General features: G+C 42.3%; 1 protein-coding gene across 1 annotated transcript in view; it reads left to right on the top strand.

The window, feature by feature from the left end:
• Positions 1 to 21,955, top strand: part of LOC139376560 (probable E3 ubiquitin-protein ligase HECTD2) — a 33,911-nt gene that overhangs the window by 4,217 nt on the left and 7,739 nt on the right. The window contains exons 5-18 of the mRNA XM_071119295.1: positions 106 to 195; positions 283 to 347; positions 513 to 558; positions 1,719 to 1,828; positions 2,145 to 2,293; positions 3,686 to 3,809; positions 5,183 to 5,279; positions 7,203 to 7,310; positions 7,582 to 7,714; positions 8,158 to 8,246; positions 13,196 to 13,354; positions 16,666 to 16,740; positions 16,866 to 16,953; positions 17,104 to 17,210. Of these exons, the coding sequence (XP_070975396.1) occupies positions 106 to 195; positions 283 to 347; positions 513 to 558; positions 1,719 to 1,828; positions 2,145 to 2,293; positions 3,686 to 3,809; positions 5,183 to 5,279; positions 7,203 to 7,310; positions 7,582 to 7,714; positions 8,158 to 8,246; positions 13,196 to 13,354; positions 16,666 to 16,740; positions 16,866 to 16,953; positions 17,104 to 17,210 (1,440 nt within the window). The remainder of the gene's footprint in view (positions 1 to 105; positions 196 to 282; positions 348 to 512; positions 559 to 1,718; positions 1,829 to 2,144; positions 2,294 to 3,685; positions 3,810 to 5,182; positions 5,280 to 7,202; positions 7,311 to 7,581; positions 7,715 to 8,157; positions 8,247 to 13,195; positions 13,355 to 16,665; positions 16,741 to 16,865; positions 16,954 to 17,103; positions 17,211 to 21,955) is intronic.

Genomic DNA, 21,955 nt, shown 5'->3' with positions numbered 1-21,955 from the left:
ATATGGCAAGGAACAGTTGGGTAAATGTTTAGCACATGTGATGGTCGACTTAACTAGCTCATGTGTTAGTCCTAATCTAAATGTGTTCTTCATTTCTCTTTTCAGAAAGAGGCAAACGCTCCGTTCAACACGATTGAAGACTCAGGAATCAATACCAAATTCGTCAATGCTGTCTATGACGCGTTATTGCTCACTGTATGTAGAATGATAGAGCAACGCATAACCATGTTCATGCTGAAATGAAAACCTTTCACTGACGTTGATCCAACATTGATTCAACAGCCTCCTGATACCCAGAGAGCAGTGCTGAAGGGGATCATTAACAGCTTGTTAAGAGAATGGAAGGGGTGAGTGGCACTCTCATACATTAGTGCTCTTATATTTCTCACTCAAATCAAGCAATTCCTTTCTACATAGTAAAGCTCTATACTTTGTGACTTGAATATTAATGGAAACGTTACATGCTGGATGAGAACTTAAATGAACTTCACATTATCTGTTTTGTTTTGCAGTCGACGGACGAAGGATGACCTGAGAGCGTATTTCATTCTAGTTCAGGTGACCTCATGCATTATCTACATGTACATACTGCTGGTAGAAATGACATACAGATTTGGCCAAGGAGCTCTTTTGACCGCTAATACTTAATTCCACGCTATATATAGCAAACCATTTCATTACGTAACAAGAGAACATGGTGTACTTTCCAGTAACAACGGCAATTTCCCTGTTAGAAGTGAGACAGTTTCTGCACGCAAATGTGTGCGTTAAGCACACGCACGCATGTCCTTACAAAATCTCTTTTTGTTTTGGGGCCTTCGTATGTTAAACACAGCAGCCCTCCGTCTAAAGGCGAATCGGAAACACAGGAAACTCTCGATCTGCTACCTCGCCACATGGCCCATTGACTCCAGTCATAGCCCGGGCAGTTAGTCAGGCTCTGGATATAATGAGAGCAGAGTGTTTACTTCACACATGAGCAACAGACTAGAGGCAGGCTTGGCACTGGCCAAATATGGACACGACCATTAGACACAGAGTCTGGTGAAGACTTGGGGGGCAGACTGGGAAATGGCTGAATAGAACTGGAAGGGTTTCTGTCTGCTAAAAAGTGAGACTTTGGTTGGAGACTTCTGGTTTCTATCCCATTCATAGTTTTTATTGTTTCATATGCTTTACGGGGTTTATGGGGCAGTAAATTAAAAAGCACGTCTTCTATCCCTTTCTTACCAACAACTTTTTGTGGCTATTGAGCCTCTACAGTTCTCTATTTCATCCACATTTTGTGTATGATGACATACGTTTGTCTTTGCGCTGTTGATAGGCTCTCTGACCTATATTTCGGTGGCGGATCCTGTGAAATTGAAAGGCACAAGGCAATTATTGGGTTTGTATCCCAATTGGCACCCTATTTCCTATATAGTGCACTACTTTTGACCAGGGCCCCATTTGGGAAGCAGCCTTAGTAGACGTGTCTGTCTGACTTGGTTGATGTCAGTCAGCCCCTGGTAATACCAGTGTTATTACTTTCTCTCTCTCTCTCGCGCTCTCTGCCAAGGGAACGGATGAGGTCATGTTTGGAGTGGAAAAGTCTGGTTTGCTCTGTAATGTCAGTCTTTATTAAAAGCCAGACTTCTTATGCTGCTGCTCCAAATGAAAAGCTATATTTCCTTTTTGAAATGCACTGCCACTGCTGAGAAAGCTCCTCTTTGTTGCAGAATCCTCAGTGCACCAGCCCAGCCACATATGTCATCTATGCACACTTACTGAGGCAAATAGCCGCGCTGGCTGAAGCAGACCATAATTTCCTGATGCACTGGTTTAAGAAGTAAGAGTCTGAATTGTTCCTCTGTGTTATGCAGTCCAATGCTTTTTCAAGCCAGTATAGTTGCTATCCACAAAGTGAACACAGTCCTAAGAAAGAAACCGTTGTTGTTATTCTTTATCCAGGAAATTTAAATCAATTATGTTAAAAATATGTTTTCGAAATTGCTTTAGTAACAGTTGGTAGGTATTGAGCAGTCATACTGTAGCTTTCAAACAAAGATGATCTATTTTCCATTATATCATTCTGATGATGGTGATCATGATAATGCCTCAATTTTTTTTATGATGATTATCTAACTCGTGTCCTCCTCTCCCAGGCTGTCCCAGAAGCGATTCAAACAGCTAGTGGAGCGGCTCCACTTCTTCATCTCCACCCGTTTGTTCCCAGCCAAGCCTGAGGAGCTGCCCCCCATGGCCAAGTGCTACTGGTGGATCCCCTCCGCCACCAAGGTCCTCTCCCTCCTCAGTGAGTAGGACATCTTCAATAATGGATTGAACTATACTTTCAACAGACATTGAATTCTCCTGACCGTATACACTGTGCATTCGGAAAGTATTCAGACCCCTTGACTTTTTTCACATTTTGTTACATTACAGCCTTATTCCAAAATTGATTAAATATTTTTTCCCCTCATCAATCTACACACAATACCCCATAATGACAAAGTGAAAACAGGTTTTTAGACATTTTTGCACAATTATTAAAAATAAAACACAGAAATACCTTTACATAACTATTCAGACCCTTTGCTATGAGACTCGAAATTGAGCTCAGGTGCCATGAGGTCGAAGGAATTGTCCATAGAGCTCCGAGACAGTATTCTGTCGAGGTACAGAACTGGGGAAGGGTACCAAAATATTTCTGCAGCATTGAAGGTCCCCAAGAACACGGTGGCCTCCATAATTTTTAAATAGAAGAAGTTTGGAACCACCAAGACTCTACCGAGAGCTGGCCGCTCGGCCAAACTGAGCAATCAGGGAAGAAGGGCCTTGGTCAGGGAGGTGACCAAGGACCCGATGGTCACTCTGACAGAGCTCTAGAGTTCCTCTCTGGAGATGGGAGAACCTTCCAGAAGGACATCCATCTCTGCAGTACTCCACCAATCAGGCCTTTATGGTTGTGTGGCCAGACGGAAGCCACACCTCAGTAAAAGGCACATGACAGCCCTTTTGGAGTTTGCCAAAATGCACCTAAAAGACTCTCAGAACATGAGAAACAAGGTTCTCTGGTCTGATGAAACCATGATTGAACTCTTTGGCCTTAAAGCCAAAGGTCATGTTTGGAGGAAACCTTGCACCATCCCTACGATGAAGCATGGTGGTGGCAGCATCATGCTGGGAGACTAGTCAGGATAGAGGGAAAGATGAATGGAGCAAAGTACAGAGAGATCCTTGATGAAAACCTGCTCTAGAGTGCTCAGAACCTCAGACTGGGGCGAAGGTTCACTTTCCAACAGCAAAACGACCCTAAGCACACAGACAAGACAACGCTAGAGTGGCTTCGGGATGCTGAATGTCCTTGAGTTGCCCACCCAGAGCCCGGACTTGAACCAGATGTGATAAATGTGCTAAAATGTCTAAACCTGTTTCTGCTTTGTTATTGTGGTGTATTGTGTGTAGATTGATGAGAAAAAAAGCAACCATATAAACATTTTAAGATAAGGCTGTAGCGTAACAAAATGTGGATAAAGTCAAGCGGTCTGAATACTTTCCGAATGCACTGTATGTCTGGATCTCCTATCCATATTTGTCTTGGGTACACATAGTTTGAGGGTCAGGAGGTGTCAAGGTTCAAGCAAACATCTGTCTCCAAGAGACCTCGATACATTTGTATTTTTCTACGTTTTCTTCATTGTAGATGCAGCCAATAGCATTTCTTGCACTCCCTTCATGCCTTTTGTTGACTTCTACAACCTCACACTGGACCACACTGACTTCATGGAGGATTATCACACATGGCAGACTCATGGAAACTCTACCAGGTGAGGCAGGACAAAAGCAGAGCAAAACTTATGTTGACCAGTACTGTTCAATTCTGCCCACAACCCTTGTTGTTATGGTACCTGTGTTTCCCTGTAAATAAATGGAACTCCCTCTTGTGCCAGCTTTCAGCTTTAGAACAGCAGCTTTATTGTTTATACACTATATATACAAAAGTATGTGGACATCCCTTCAAATTAGTGGATTTGGCTATTTCACGAACACCCGTTGCTGACAGAAGTATGAAATCGAGCACACAGCCATGCAATCTCCATAGTCAAACATTGTCAGTAGAATGGCCTCTCTGAAGAGTTCAGTGACTTTCAACGTGGCACCGTCATAGGATGCCACCTTTCCAACAAGTTAGTCAGTCAAATTTCTGCCCTGCTAGAGTTGCCCCGGTCAACTGTAAGTGCTGTTATTGTGAAGTGGAAACATCTAGGTCAACAACGGCTCAGCTGCGAAGTGGTAGGATTCACCAGCTCACAGAACGGGACCGCCGAGTGCTGAAGAAAGTAAGGCGTAAAAATTGTCTGCCCTTACACAAGCCTAAGATCACCATGCGGAATGCCAGGCGTCGGCTGGAGTGGAGTAAAGCTCGCAGCCATTGGACTCAGTGGAAACGAGTTCTCTAGTGTGAGGAATTACGATTCACCATCTGGCAGTCCGATTAACTAATCTGGGTTTGGCAGATGCCAAATGCATACTGCCAACTGTAAAGTTTGGTGGAGGAAGAATAATGGTCTGGGGCAGTTTTTTATGGTTCTAGACAATTCTGTGCTTCCAACTTTGTGGCAACAGTTTGGGGAAGGCCCTTTCCTGTTTCTGCATGGGAATTACCCCATGCACAAAGTGAGGTCCATATAGAAATGGTTTGTCGAGATCGGTGTAGAAGAACTTGATTGGCTTACACAGAGCCCTGACCTCAACCCGGTTGAACACCTTTGCAATGAATTGGAGCGCTGGCTGTGAGACAGGCCTAATCGCCCAACATCAGTGCCCGACCTCACTTATGCTCTTGTGACTGAATGGAAGCCGATCCCCGCAGCAATGTTCCAACATCTAGTGAAATTCCTTCCCAGAAGAGTGGAGGCTGTTATAGCAGCAAAAGGGGGGACCAACTCCATATTAATGCCCAGGATTTTGGAATGAGATGTTCGACGAGCAGGTGTCCACATACTTTCAGTCTTGTTGTGTATATTTAATTTACAGTTAAACCCAGACATATCATAATATCCAGCTATGATACGATCTCCAATGAGCATCATACACCAAGAGAACACAATCCCTGATTAAACCAAAACATTCTTTCTGTGTGATAAATTGTGAAAACCAAACATCCCCGTTCCTCCTACCTGTTCTTCCCCACCCGCAGGTTTACATTCTGCCAGTTCCCCTTCATTCTATCCACGGTGGTGAAGAAAGCAATCATCCAGAAGGACTCGGAGCAGCAGATGATCAGCATGGCCAGGGTGAGACAGAGGTCACTGCTCACATTGTCATCCATCTATGACAGTGTCATTGTATAGCACAGACTGTGCCTCACAGTCTCAGACACACATATATATATATATATATATATATATATATATATATATATATACACAGTGCCAGTCAAAGGTTTGTACACCTACTCATTCCAGGGTTTTTCTTTATTTTTATTATTTTCTACATTTTAGAATAATAGTGAAGACAGCAACACTATGAAATAACACATATGGAATCATGTGGTAACCAAAAAAGTGTTAAACAAATTAAAATATATTTGAGATTCTTCAAAGTAGCCACCCTTTGCCTTGATGACAGCTTTGACATTCTCTCAACCAGCTTCATGAGGTAGTCACCTGGAATGCATTTCAATTAACAGGTGTGTCTTGTTTAAAGTTAATTTATGGAATTTTGGAGTAAGAGTCCAGAGTGTGGGAACAAACAGACTGTCCCATGGTTGAGTAAACAAGCAAGTTCATAGTCAGCAAAGCATGCCAGAGTCATGAGGCAAATAGCATTAAGGTAGTCACCTGAAATGCATTTCAATTAACAGGTGTGCCTTGTTAAAGGAATTTCTTTCCTTCTTAATGCATTTGAGCCAATCAATTGTATGACAAGGTAGGGTTGTGATACAGAAGATAGCCCTATTTGGTAAAAGACTGTCCAGATTATGTTAAGAACAGCTCAAATAAGCAAACAGAAATGACAGTCCATCATTACTTTAAGACATGAAGGTCAGTCAGTCCAGCGCTATGATGAAACTGGCTCTCATGAGGCCCACCAAGGGAAAGGAAGACCCAGAGTTATCTCTGCTGCAGAGTTATCAGCCTCAGAAATTGCAGCCCAAATAAATGCTTCACAAAATTCATGTAACAGACACATCTCAACATCAACTGTTCAGAGGAGACTGCGTGAATCAGGCTTTCATGGTCGCATTGCTGCAAAGAAACCACTACTAATGGACACCTATAAGAAGAAGAGATTTGCTTGGGCCAAGAAACACGAGCAATAGACATTAGGACGGTGGAAATCTGTCCTTTGATCTGATGAGTCCAAATTTGAGTTTTTGGTTCCAAACGCCGTGTCCCTGTGAGATGCAGAGTAGGTGAATGGATGATCTCTGCATGTGTGGTTCCCACCGTGAAGCATGAAGGAGGAGGTGTGATGGTGTGATTTATTTAGAATTCAAGGCACACTTAGCCATCATTCTACAGCGATACGCCATCCAATCTGGTTTGCGATTAGTTCGACACCTCCAGGCTATGTAAAAGGGCTATTTGACCAAGAAGGAGAGTGATGAAGTGTTGCATCAGATGACCTGGCCTCCACAATCACCCATGCTCAGAGTGAAGGAAAAGCAGCCAACAAGTGCTCAGCATATGTGGGAACTCCTTCAAGACTGTTGGAAAAGCATTCCAGGTGAAGCTGGTTGAGAGAATGCCAATAAAATAGGATTGGATTTGATGTGAAGAGTGTGCAAAGCTGTCATCAAGGCAAAGGGTGGCTCTCAAATCTAAAATATATTTTGATTTGTTTAACACTTTTTGGTTACTACATGATTCCATATGTGTTATTTCATAGTTTTGATGTCTTCACTATTATTCTACAATGTAGAAAATAATGCAAATAAAGAAAACTTGAATGAGTAGGTGTGTCCACTGGTACTGTTTATTATTATTAGTATTATTAGTATTTGACATAATTGAAGTATGTTGGACCGAGAGTATTTCCCGGTCAAGTCTTCAAATCAGGAATAACCCTGAACTATAAGTATACAATATTTACAGTGTGTATCAGCCTGAAAACATACACTCTCCCACTCTGACAGCAAAGCAGTGGTCCAATGCTAACAGCATGTACTGTGGGAGCAACTGCAAATAAAGAATGCGACTTGTTATTTATTGCAGCAAAGCCTAGTGGACAAAGTGTCTCGCAGACAGCGAGTTGACATGAGCCTGCTGTTTCTCAACATCAAAGTCAGGCGGCTGCAGCTGGTCAGTGACTCACTGGATGAGGTAATACCATCTCCCATCTATATCTAGGCACAGTACACACATACACACAAGCATTACTTAAGAAGACAGCCCAGCCCTGGTAGAGTAGCTTGATAGCTATTTCTGTTCATTCAAGAGCCAATTAATTTGAAGCAGTTATTCCACTGCTTTCAATGCAGTGCATTTCAAAACTGAAACGTCCAAGATATGTATAAGTTCAGACATGCAGCATTCCTAGGTCTGATGAGTTCAAGAGAGTTGGCCACAGCTTAACTTGTTCTCTTGCTTTTAGCTTGCTAGAAACCGAGCAGACTTGAAGAAGAAGCTGAAAGTGACGTTTGTGGGGGAGGCTGGTTTAGACATGGGCGGTCTGACCAAGGAGTGGTTTCTCCTTCTCATCCGACAGATCTTCCATACAGACTACGGTGAGACATATGGGACAAAAAGATCAGGCATATGTGTTGCCCTGAGCCATAAAGATACAGATGTTACAGCTGTTTTGCTTGCAACAAGAATCTTTTTCTCCATAGATAACAGTAGAATATTATGGGAGTTACTTCACATTTAGCCCTAGCTGTCTATATCTCATCCTAAAGTTTCAACAAGTACCAAGACTAAGAATGTTGACATAGCCATAAATGAAGAACAAAACTCAAATGTATGATGTTCATATACCACTGCAATAATAGATAACCATTCAATTACAGTAACTCCCATTTAGTCAGGGACCTAGCAGTCCAAAAAGGAAATTCCCATGTACTCTATTCTGACCATTTGTTATCTTTCTTTGACTGGAGGCCTGTGTTCTATGTCATGTCTGGGCCAGAGTTGTGTTTAAGCAGAGTTTATTTGTGTCTCCTCTCTGAAGGCATGTTTACTTTCTTCAAGGATTCCCACTGTCACTGGTTCAGCAGCTGGAAGTGTGACAACTACTCCGAGTTCCGATTGGTCGGAGCCGTATCCTTTTGTACCATACCGTGATTTATGGTACTGTGTAGCCTGTGGTGAACTGTAAACAGATTCTCAACGTACAGCAGCAGTCCTCATGTTGTACCCTTTAAACTGGCGTTTGAATCAGGTCACATAGTTAGCTGACTAAAACTCCTGGCGTTACTCTTAAGGGGATCTTTGCACATTTATCATATGTGGTTCTCCACTCTCCCTACGCCATGTTAATTGCTGCTTTGCAGATGATAGCTTTAAGTTTTAGAACTATAATTTTGTGGGGATTTGTTTAGAATTTTGTTATCTTCTAAACACTGGATCCAATCAGAGGAGACTGTAATGCTTTTCTATTTGACACATTGCAATCTGATGTAATCTTATAGAATAACTAAAGTATGCAGAATATTACTGTGTTAAGTTAACGGGTCATTCCACAAGTAGAGTGCCTTTTATATCCTTTTGACATTATGCGTGTACATTTTGATAAAACACTCAATTTAACAGTTGGATCCAATACATTTACGCTCTAACTAAAGTAAACTATGTTAAACAATTCCAATAGTAGTGAGTTTTCATGAAGTTATTTCCGAGGAAAATCCCTAATTTTGGCATGTCCCACATGATTGTCCGACTTATTTTAACCAGGGGTTGGAAGCAAAATTATTTTCCAATCATTTTTTTCTGAACAGTACCATTATTCGTGCACCATTATTAGTGCACCATTATTAGTGCACCATTATTCGTGCACCATTATTCGTGCACCATTATTAGTGCACCATTTTTAGTGCACCATTAGCACGTTTTTGGTTCCATTCCACTGTTTCGACCAGCAAAATACAGTTCTGAACTGGTTCGAACCAAAAAAAGTAACCGTTTTTTTATAGTTCCTTTCTGTTCCTTTTAAAACCTTTTGAAATCTATTTTCTTTTAACATTAAATGACTTCACCAATCACTGCGAATATAACAGCTTTCTATGGCGGGGGCAAGCTATAGTTATTTATATGAATTGGACAGACAAGTGTAGGGCGCGAGATGAGACTGACATTTTGCGGGTGGAGAGAGGGTGGAGGAGGAAGCTTGGCTTGAAATGCATCTTCTTCTGACATGCATTATCTGAATTAGGCCCACAAAATTATACCTACGGATGAGCTGCTTCTATGAAGGAACTTTGAATGTCTCTGAACTTCCGAGAGTTAGCTTAACGCTGGACCAGAGCTGGCTAGATTGAGATTCCACCCTTTTTTCACCCACTCAAAAGACAACCAAAAGTGTGTTGAATTCCCAGTGTGTTATCCCTCTGCTGGAGGCCAAGAACAGAAGGGGTCGGGAGACACTGTGGCCACGTCCGACGATACCCCCGGACAGGGCCAACCAAGTAGGATATAACCCCACCCACTTTGCCAAAGCACAGCCCCCACACCACTAGAGGGATATCTTCAAACCACCAACTTACTACCCTGAGACAAGGCCGAGTATAGTATAGATCTCCCCCACGGCACAAACCCGAGGGGGGCGCCAACCCGGACAGGAAGATCACGTCAGTGACTCAACCCACTCAAGTGACGCACCCCTCCTAGGGACAGCATGGACGAGCACCAGTCAGCCAGTGATTCAGCCCCCTTAAATAGGGTTAGAGGCAGAGAATCCCAAGTTAATAGGCTTTTTACCGTATTGTAAAAGTGATATGGAATTGTGTTTGGTTGTCAACTCAACCAAATATCAACTTTCGAAGGAGATATATCTTCTGCATGGATAGCTCCATCTGTGCCACTGAGTCTGGTTTTAATTCCAGTCTGTCTACAAATTAAGTTTTATTTTGGATTCACGTCTTCATTTCAACCAAAAAGCGAAGTTAAAGAATAAGACTAAATCAAATAAAAGCAAACTTTAAATACAGTTTAATTTGATTTAATCATATTCGTTAACTTTTTTGTTTGAGATTGAGACGTGAATCCAACATTTATTATTAACTTGTAGATTCCATTTGAAAGGCCAAAATAGCATCATTGATGTATGATTAAGTAGGGTTCCATTTCATTTGCACTGTTGAACCTACAGTACTCTTTGGAATGACTTCAATAGCAACAGTGAATCTATTAAGTAGAGATTTCTCCCAATTTTTTGTCATGATAGTACAGTACATTGGTAATAGCCAGTGACAAATATCAAAGCTAAGCAGCACTGGGCTTGGTTAAAACTCTGGATTGGAGACCAAATGAATAGATGTAGATATATCAAATCTCCAGTAAAATGTTTCAAATGTACAAATTCAACATATTTTATAACATATTTTATAAGGTTTGTCTATGTTGAAAATTGGTTATGATGACATAATCCTATGGTAATTTGACCATCAAAACAACAGTTTACTACGTTGATGACTTTCTTTGAATCCAATATTTTTTCCAAGTAGGTTCCACATCACAATACATTGACAAATGACAATGAAACAACGTTAATTTAACCACTTTGTTCCCAGTGGGTAGTTACAGTGCTTCGGAAAGTATTCAGACCCCTTCCCCTTTTCCACATTTTGTTACGTTACTGCCTTATTCTAAAATAGATTAAATAAAAACATTTCTTCATTAATCTACATACAATAACCCATAGTGACAAAGCAAAAACAGGTTTTTAGAAATTTTGCAAATGTATTAAAAATAAAAACCTGAAATACCTTGTTTACATAACTGTTCAGACCCTTTGCTATGAGACTTGCAGTTCAGCTCAGGTGCATCCTGTTTCCATTGATCATCCCTACAACTTGATTTGAGTCCACCTGTGGTAAATTCATTGGATATGATATGGAAAGACACACACCTGTCTATATAAGGTCCACAGTTGAAAGTGCATGTCAGAGCAAAAACCAAGCCATGAGGTCGAAGGAATTGTCCATAGAGCTCCGAGACAGGGTTGTGTTGAGGCACAGATCTAGGGAAGGGTACCAAAACATGTCCGCAGCATTGAAGGTCTCCAAGAATACAGTGGCCTCCATCATTCTTAAATGGAGAAGTTTGGAACCACAAGACTCTTCCTAGAGTTGGCCGCCCGGCGATACTGAGCAATCAGGGGAGAAGGGCCTTGGTCAGGGAGGTGACCAAGAACCCGATGGTCACTCTGACAGAGCTCTAGAGTTCTTCTGTGGAGATGGTTGTCCTTCTGGAAGGTTCTCCCATCTCTGCAGCACTCCACCAATCAGGCCTTTATGGTAGAGTGGCCAGGTGGAAGCCACTCCTCAATAACAGGCACATGACAGCCCTTTTGGAGTTTGCCAAAATGCACCTAAAGGACTCTCAGACCATGAGAAACAAGATTCTCAGGTCGGATGAAACCAAGATTGAACTCTTGGGCCTGAAAGCAAAGCGTCACTTTTGGAGGAAACCTTGCACCATCCCTACGGTGAAGCATGGTGGTGGCAGCATCATGCTGTGGGGATGTTTTTCAGCGGCAGGGACTGGGAGACTAGTCAGGATCGAGGGAAAGATGAATGGAGCAAAGTACAGAGAGGCCCTTGATGAACGCATGCTCCAGTGCGCTCGGGACCTCAGACTGGGGCGAATGTTCACCTTCCAACAGGACAACGACCCTAAGCTCACAGTCAAGACAGCTCATGAGTTGCTTCGGGACAAGTCTCTGAATGTCCTTGAGTGGCCCAGCCAGAGCCCGGACTTGAACCCGATTGAACATCTCTGGAGAGACCTAAAAATAGCTGTGCATTAATGCTCCCCATCCAACCTTACATGGCTTGAAAGGATCTGTAGAGAAGAATGGGAGAAACTCCCCAAATACAGCTGTGCCAAGCTTGTAGCATCATACCCAAGAAGACTCAAAGGCTGTATTCGCTGCTTCAACAAAGTACTGGGTAAAGGTTCTGAATACTATGTAAATGTGATATTTCAGTTTTAAATTTGTAATATATTTGCAAAAATATATATATAAAAAAAACTGTTTTTGCTTTGTCATTATGGGGTATTGTGTGTAGATTCATGAGGGGGAAAACAACAATTTAATACATTTTAGAGTAAGGCTGTAACGTAACAAAATGTGGAAAAAGTCAAAGGGTCTGAATTCTTTCCAAATGCACTGTATGTTATGTGGGTGGACTGAGAGTCTGAGTCAGTCCACCCACATACACTCGCACCCCTTCCACCTCACCAGTCTGTCTGCCACTCGGTTAGAATTACAGCACACTGAAGTGGCTATGTGTCTCTATCTGAAGCGAACACAACAGGGAGGGCAGGGTGACAAAAAAAATCCCATGTCACAACGGTGCGAGAGAGAAAGAGAGAGATGTAATAGAAACAGAAGGTTTTGTTGTGTCCTATTTTGTGATCTGCAAGTCTGTTCTGGAGCGGACTGCGTTTCATCCTCCGCCTGTCAGTTCTCATGGAATTTTCCCCAAGCCTGCGCCAATGTAACTTTAAGCATTTTTCCAAACTCTATTTAGCAAGCTAGGGAGCTCGTAGAGAGAGGGCTCTGCAGCTCAACCTCTCCCACAGAAGTTCCATATGGACGACACGTGGAGGGAGATCTGCCAGAAGCAGCTGGTAGCACTTTAGGAGTTCAGGCTCCCTACAATTTCATTCTAAATGCGTAATACACCTGCTGTTTATATTCCCTGTTCAGATCTGCTACAAGCCAATATAAAGTACATGGCAAAATGCAGTGATAATAGAGTAATGATTGGGATCATTAGCACATGCTGTGGGGTCTTTGAAGCAGGTATAACATGGTGTCATTGTTGCAAAGTATGAAGAGCTCAGAAGCTGAATACTTTAACAATGAAGTGAAAAGGTTTTCACCAGAATGCTATGCTACATTAAATTAATATAACTAGACACATTTTGAATCTGTTCTAGTGGTTTATATGATTATAACCGTGAGTTATTTTGGTGTTGAAGATACTTGCTTTCAATTGTAAAGGATCTGTACTTTGTTACACACTTAACTGTATATGTGTCAGCTCATGGGCCTGGCCGTGTACAACAGCATCACCCTGGACATCCGCTTCCCTCCCTGTGTCTACAAGAAGCTTCTGACCCCGCCCGTGGTGCCGTGTGACCCCGATACCCCCGTTGGCATGGCGACCCTCACCCTGGACGACCTGCAGCAGGTCATGCCTGTATGTACACGACACAAGCTGTGACTCAGCTCTCTTAGTTACCCTCTCTCACTGGCATTCTTTCCCAATCACACTGCACTCTTCTCGTAAGGATCACAAGTACAATAATATTGCTTGCAGTGGTAATAAACCATGGGAAAGTAACATTTGTTTACTTGCAAAGTACTGCGCTTTTCAATAATAATAATGTATATAATCAAATGAATGGATGTGATGCTTATGAGAGTACTGGACTGTTTTAGAAAGCTGTACATGGTCTCTGAAGGGTTTAGTGTTGATCTGTATATGAATATGGTCCACTGGGCAAACACTGGTTGAATCAATGTTGTTTCTACGTCATTTCAATGAAGTGACGTTGAACCAACGTGGAATAGACGTTGAATTGACGTCTGTGCCTAGTGGGTGATGTATGGTTGCTAGACTAAGATGTTATATAGACTGTGTTAGTTAAAAAGACTGTTAGAATTAACTGCAATATGCCATTGTTCCTACTTATAGCTAAATGTACAGGAACACATGCAATACGCATAAATAATGTACTTGTAATGATGTGAGTCATAGTACGTACATTGCACTATTGATGCCTGTGGTCTAAAGAATAAGAAATAATCAACCAGGCTCACATTCCATACAGTCCCAGAGTCTCACCCTGCCACCAGTCTTGTTATAACAGTATGGCTGCAGCCAAGGTGATGTGAGACTGAGCTGCAGCCAGGTCTCAGAGGTGCCGTTACAGCCATCATCACCTCACACCCTGGTAAAAGCTGCCCATAGATGTCACACACAGGAGCCCAACACTGCTGATGACGATCTCCTGGTGATGGCAGCTTTTAAAATTTTTTTGTTATTGAACAGGAAGATTCAAGGATACCAGGCTAGCAGTAGTTTGTTAGCTGTCTAGGAAGAGAGATGGAGAGGAGCAATACAGTTCACGTGGCATGACATGCTTTTCTTTATATTTTTTGATGAACTCCCAAATGAATATTCTGCAATTGCCATCAAATGTATGCTTTGTTGTTATAAGATTTCCTTATATAATCCTGTAGTTCCTCATAATATGTTGATTTTTCATTTGCTAGTCAGTGATTGAAGCCTTGACGTTTTCCAATATTCACCAGCAGAGGGGTGTCAAGCCCAACTTTTGCACATCGCCACTTGCATGTTTGATGTCCACAAACTCAAAAGAACAAGCCAAATCTATATTAAATCATATAAAATGTTGTATGCACATACAACACATTACTGTCACTAAGACTAGTATTTACCTGCTTTTGGTGTAATTGTACAGCTTTTTATGCGGTATGCATCTCATTTCGCTGCGTTTTGTCGAGTCAGCCTTGCTGAGGCCAGATGTTGGTTTTTACTGGGCAGCTGGCCTTCTCTTTGCTTACATAACGGCCTCTGGGCGTTTATTTGCTCCCCGTTGAATACTTTTTCCTAAATTGGTGGAGGATAGGGAAAAAGCTACTGCAAGTTCTTTAAAAAGACATGCTAATAGTGCCCGGCACTGACGTCAAACACATGCAATTGTTCTTCAAATGATTTTTGCATTGTAAAATGTACTTCATTTTATGAGGTATGGATTGGAAAGCATAATGTCATGTAAAATACATTCAGCATACAATGGTTATTTTGTTTCCTCAGTACGTTTTCTAGATTGTGTAGTGGCAAAGGCTTTACATGATTCTCTTGTTGTTTTGTCTTACAATTCCATTACTGTAATTCAGTAAAGTCAGTCATTAGATATCAATAATAGAATGAAGTCAGATTTTCCTCCATGAAACATTCTATGAACATAGTGTACTGTGCTGCATAGGGCAGACGTTCCCACCGTAGCAACTTTCAAATGGCAATTTGTTTTCCTCTCAGGTTTTTTTCTATTAGTCCTTCACATTTTTAGAAGAAGACATATACTTCATATAGACTAGTTGCAATCTACAGTAGCAGTCAGAAGTTTGGACAAACCTACTCATTCAAGGGTTTTTCTTCATTTTTACTATTTTCTACATTGTAGAATAATAGTGAAGACATCAAAACTATGAAATAACACATATGGAATCGTGTAGTAACCAAAGAAGTGTTAAACAAATCAAAATAGATTTTAGATTCTTCAAAATAGCCACCCGTTGCCTTGAAGACAGCTTTGCACACTCTTGGCATTCTCTCAACCAGCTTCACCTGGAATGCTTTTCCAACAGTTTTGATGGAGTTCCCACATATGCTGAGCACTTGTTGGCTGATTTTCCTTCACTCTGCGGTCCAACTCATTCCAAACCATCTCAATTGGGTTGAGGTCAGGTGATGCAGCACTCCATCACTCGCCTTAGTGGTCAAATAGCCCTTACACAGCCTGGAGGTGTATTGTGTAATTATCCTGTTGAAGAACAAATTATAGTCCCACTAAGCACAAACTAGATGGGATGGCGTATTGCTGCAGAATGCTGTGGTAGCCATGTTGGTTAAGTGTGCCTTGTATTCTAAATAAATCACAGACAGTGTCACCAGCAAAGCACCCCACACCATCACACCTCCTATTCCATGCCTCACAGTGGGAAACACCTACTCTGCGTCTCATTTGGACTCAGATTTACACAGACCTAATGTCTATTGCTTGTGTTTCTTGGCCCAAGCAAGTCTCTTCTTTTTATTGGTGTCCTTTAGTAGTGGTTTATTTGCAACAATTCAACCATGAAGGCCTGATTCATGCAGTCTCCTCAGAACAGTTGATGTTGAGATGTGTCTGTTACGTGAACTCTGTGAAGCATTTATTTGGGCTGCAATTTCTAAGGCTGGTAACTCTAATGAACTTATCCTTTGCAGCAGAGGTAACTCTGGGTCTTCCTTTCCTGTGGTGTTCCTCATGCGAGCCAGTTTCATCATAGCACTTGATGGTTTTTGCGACTGCACTTGAAGAAACGTTCTTGAAATTAAATGTTCCGGATTGACTGACCTTCATGTCTTAAAGTAATGATGGACTGTCGTTTCTCTTTGCTTATTTGAGCCATGTTTTTGCCATAATTTGGACTTTGGTATTTTACCAAATAGGGCTATCTTCTGTATACCAACCCTACCTTGTCACAACACAACTGATTGGCTCAAAAAAATCTACACATTAACTTTTAACAATACTTTTTTTGGTTACTACATGATTCCATATGTGCTATTTCATAGTTTTGATGTCTTCACTATTATTCTACAATGTAGAAAATAGTAAAAATAAAGAGAAACTCTGGAATGAGTAGGTTCGTCCAAACTTTTGACTGGTGCTGTATATAAAAAGCATTGCTTATAGATTTAGTCTTGTGTTTCAGGATCTTGCTCATGGGCTGGCAGAACTTCTCAGCTATGAAGGCAATGTGGAGGAGGACTTCTGCACAACTTTTCAGGTTGGGAAAACACATAAATTCTTGTTCACAATAACACTTGTGAAACATAATATCTTTGACTTCACCATAATCAATACTGTTGCAGCACAAGGGAAGCGCTCCACTAAATGTGATGACCATTTTAGGTGTCGCAGGAAGAACTAGGTGTGATCAAGTCCTACAATCTGAAACCAGGAGGAGATAAGATTCCTGTCACCAACCAGAACAGGAAGGGTAAGTGAGGAGTAGACAGACTGCCAAAGACCAGAGAAAAGACAACTGTCCTGCAGGAGCATGTGATATCTAACAGTGCCTTTCAGACTATGTGGCATTTGCTTGTTCTCTCATAGTTGAATGATTGTTTGATTATTCTTGTCTTTGCAGAGTATGTCCAGCTGTACGTAGATTTCCTGCTGAATAAGTCCATTTACAGGCAGTTTGCTGCCTTCTTCTATGGCTTCCACAGTGTGTGTGCCTCCGACGCCTTGTTGGTAAGAATATCAAGACTTTTACTATCAAAGTGAATTAATACATTAATTCTAATTGGTGTGAACAGCTGTAGAAAACCATTATGAATTCCAACTGTCATTGTAGGTTTTAGGAATTAAGTATATCACTATCACTGAGAATTCAGTGGACATCATTTCAGTGCCAGCTGGTCCTGTTTGAAGTGTCAGGAGCCATGAGTTTAGTCAACTCCTATAGAATGTTTTCTGATTAGGCAGCATCGTGATCGTGAGGCCCGGAGAGGCAACGAGGAGTGCAGGATTGGAAGCTCAACTGTGAGTGCGTGCATGTGTGTGAGTGAGTCTACTGTTCCTCGCTGCCTGTTCACAGAGGCTCCCCACCCCCTCTCTTGGCACAGGCCTCCTAACGGGGGTGTGTGTGTGTGTGTGTGTGTGCATGTTGTGTGTGTGTGTGTGTGTGTGTGTGTGTGTGTGTGTGTGTGTGTGTGTGTGTGTGTGTGTGTGTGTGTGTGTGTGTGTGCTCTGTCTCCACTTAGTGACCAGGGCTCTTTGGGCCAAAAGGGGGAGGCTCATATGAGTGGCCTATTTAAAGAGTACGTAGGGAACCACAGTGGCAGGGTTGACGTCCACCATGAATATCAATCAGACAGACCACAAATTTGCTGTATTCATGCAGAACCAGCCCAGCTTTAGGGTTAGATTTGCATGGTTTAACATGGGAGGATCTGGATCACTCTGGTCGTTGTCAGTTGGTTTCCCAATAGTTCCTTAACTGTTGCTAGACTCTGTGAACCCTGTGAGTATCCTCACTGATCTGCTGACAGAAACCTATCAGCATACTGTGTAACTGTTTCTAGGCCGTCATTGAAAATAAGAATGTGTTCTTAACTTACTTGCCTAGTTAAATAAAGGTAAAATAAAAATTAAATAAAAACTAGCAAGGAGTGAAATACAGGTAACTGCCAAAATAAAGGAAACACCGACATAAGGTGTCTTAATAGGGCGTTGGGCCACCACGAGCCAGAACAGCTTCAATGCACCTTGGAATAGATTCTACAAGTGTTTGGAACTCTATTGGAAGGATGAGACACCATTCTTCCATGAGAAACGTTGTCTCAGGCGCCACTCCAGAATCTCCCATAAGTGTTCAATTGGGATGAGATCTGGTGACTGAGACGGCCATGGCATATGACTCAGCAAAAAAATAAACTTTTTCAGGACCCTGTCTTTTAAAAATAATTAGTAGAAATCCAAATAACTTCACAGATATTCATTATAAAGGGTTTAAACACTGTTTCCCATGCTGCTTGTTCAATGAACCATAAACAATTAATGAACGGTCGTTAAGACACTAACAGTTTACAGACGGTAGGCAATTAGGTCACAGTTATGAAAACTTAGGACACTAAAGAGGACTTTCTACTGACTGAAAAACACCAAAAGAAAGATGCCCAGGGTCCCTGCTCATCTGCATGCTGCAAGGAGGCATGAGGACTGCAGATGTGGCCAGGGAAATAAATTGCAATGGCCGTACTGTGAGACGCCTAAGACAGCGCTATAGGGAGACAGGACGGAAAGCTGATTGTCCTCGCAGTGGCAGACCACGTGTAACAACACCTGCACAGGATCGGTACATCCAAACATCACACCTGCGGGACAGGTACAGGATGGCAACAACAACTGCCCAAGTTACACCGGGAACGCATAATCCCTCCATCAGTGCTCAGACAGTCCGTAATAGGCTGAGAGAAGTTGGACTGAGGGCTTGTAGGCCTGTTGTAAGGCAGGTCCTCACCAGAAATCACCGGCAACAACGTCGATCTGTGGGCACAAACCCACCATCGCTGGACCAGACAGGACTGGCAAAGAAGTGCTCTTCACTAATGAGTCGCGGTTTTGTCTCACCAGGGGTGATTCGTGGTTGGATTCGTGTTTATGGTCGAAGGAATGAGTGTTACACCGAGGCCTGTACTCTGGAGCGGGATCGATTTGAAGGTGGAGGGTCCGTCATGGTCTGGGGCGGTGTGTCACAGCATCATCGGGCTGAGCTTGTTGTCATTGCAGGCAATCTCAACGCTGTGCGTTAAAGGGAAGACATCGTCCTCCCTCATGCGGTACCCTTCCTGCAGGCTCATCCTGACATGACCTTCCAGCATGACAATGCCACAAGCCATACTGCTCATTCTGTGTGTGATTTCCTGCAAGACAGGAATGTCAGTGTTCTGCCATGGCCAGCGAAGAGCCCGGATCTGAATCTCATTGAGCACATCTGGGATCTGTTGGATCGGAGGGTGAGGGCTAGGGCCATTTCTCCCAGAAATGTCCGGCAACTTTGCATGTGCCTTGGTGGAATAGTTGGGTAACATCTCACAGCAAGAACTGGCAAATCTGGTGCAGTTCATGAGGAGGAGATGCACTGCAGTACTTAATGCAGCTGGTGGCCACACCAGATACTGACTGTATCTTGTATCTTTTTGACCCCCGCTTTGTTCAGGGACACATTATTCCATTTCTGTTAGTCACATGTCTGTGGAACTTGTTCAGTTTATGTCTCAATTATTGAATCTTGTTATGTTCATACAAATATTTACACATGTTAAGTTTGCTGAAAATAAATGATAGGATGTCTCTTTTTTTACCTTGTTTATATATTTTACCCCTTTTTCTCCCTAATTTTGTGGTATCCAATTGTCTCATCGCTGGACCTCCCGCACGGACTCGGGAGAAGCAATGGACGAGAGCCATGCGTCCTCCGAAACACGACCCAACCAAGCTGCACTGCTTTTGTATCCCTCATTTACTCAAGTGTTTCCATTATTTTGGCAGTTACCTGTACTATATCAACCATCCTTAATAGGCAAACCATGGTCCATATCTGGACCCAGAACAGCGTCATTGTGGACCGAAGGTGACATATGCACAATTAAGACATGCCAAAATGTTAAGAATTGCAGGAAATAAGTTTTAAAACAAACATTTTCTTTCCGCACGCACTATGGTAAAATGTGTAGAATTACAGGAAATTAGCTTTTAAAATTGCAACATTTTCTCTCCACCAACAAGAGGTGTGTGAACAGTTTGTCGTGGACAGTGCCTGTGTTGGGGTAGGGGTTTATTACTACACTGATAAATGGCAATGTGCATCTGGACCTTTGCCACCTAGGAAATGTGTGTGAATTGACCCTTTCTAATAGTATTTCAGTACCCCTGGACTACACCAAGTAATCAATCAATTAAAATTGACAAGATTAAAATAGACTGGGGTACTGCAATTAACTGTGTGTAGTGAACTGTCAGATGAGCTGACAGCAGTGAGCTCAGGGATGTGTCTGGACAAGGATTCTGCTGTACCAGCAAAAACAAATATTTGACTCTTCAATTATCTGTTTGGTGTACGTGTCAGTGAATGCCAGAGTTGGTATTTACTGTACTCCACAACCTACCCGACCCCACCACAAACCACAGTTAAACATGAATTAGCCTAACTGCTTTTCCCTTTGCAGGAAATGTAGCATGCTGATTCATCCTTTTTTATATACTGTAGATAGAAAAGAAACGCAAAAGTAGAAATCTAGTATGCATGTACCAGCAATACCATTTTCAACAGGATCAACCCCTACAAAAATATCCATAAATTATAATCATTTCCTGTTGCTGCTGGATTATTTCCCTGCTGCAGCAAACTGGGTCAAATTAATATCCTACATTTGTATTAGTCCACTCAGTTCTTGCAAATCAGGAGATTTTCCCTCTTTGCTTTCCAAGGCAGTGCATGCACCTATAAACAAGGCTCCTTCTATACATGTATGTTCATGCTGGTCAATGCTAGTGTGACAGTGGGATAGAAACATGTAATGTACATGTAGGGAAAGTCAGCTATAGCCCCCCCCACATAGCCCCACGCCAGCCAAAGCAATCGTCTTTCAAACCAGCTCATTGTGACAGTTACGCAACAGTTGTCTACGCTCTCATTGGTTATGCAACTCTGCTTTGACAGTTATACCAGCTGCCTGGTGGGGTGAGGGAGGAGGGGGTGTGGCAGACAGGGTTTGAACCGACCCAGATTCTTCAGTAACTCTATATCCCAGCTGGAACTTACCTTTGGCTTGGCTTGCTCTAACTCGTCACCGGGTTGTATTTCTGTTTGCACTCCTCGGACACGGTGAAACTCTGTGAGGGGGTTGTGCAGACCGTGCACTGCCTGACACAGACGTCTGGGTGTGTTTTGATAAGGTGGAGTCACAGATATGAAGAGTGCATGGGAGTGAATGTGGTCAAGGACCGAGTGATACAGAGAAAATATGCAACTATGTCAAATAGGGTTTGCAAAATGAGGCCAAATGTCAAGTTAGCAACAGATTGGATACTGTATCTGATAAATACAGTTAAGACAGTGTGTGACACAATGATCCATGCATATGGCACGCTGATCATGCACCCCATGGCCTTACTATGACACTGTACCATAGTCATTGATTGCTCTGTTTAAGTGCACATTTTGTGCAGCACTAGTGCAATGAACAGGGATTCATGATTGACTACCATGGTCGTAACTAATTGTCTTGTGTCATGCAGTAGGTTAGTTTTAAAGGGCAACTCCACTTCCTGATTTAGCCTTTTTGTCTTTTTCATTAAGAAATGCTAGCAATTAGCTTCAGCCGGCTGGTGTGCGACTGTGGCAAAGTTGTTTTGACTTTGGATAGCCTAGCTCTGGGGCTAGTTAGGGACCGTCAACACAATGTAAATGAGACAATATTTTCATGTTGCAC

The sequence above is a fragment of the Oncorhynchus clarkii genome, chromosome 20, assembly GCF_045791955.1.
Source record: "Oncorhynchus clarkii lewisi isolate Uvic-CL-2024 chromosome 20, UVic_Ocla_1.0, whole genome shotgun sequence".
Classification (NCBI taxonomy): domain Eukaryota; kingdom Metazoa; phylum Chordata; class Actinopteri; order Salmoniformes; family Salmonidae; genus Oncorhynchus; species Oncorhynchus clarkii.
The sequence above is the reverse complement of the archived record's forward strand: the minus strand, read 5'-3'. Positions and strand labels throughout refer to the sequence as shown.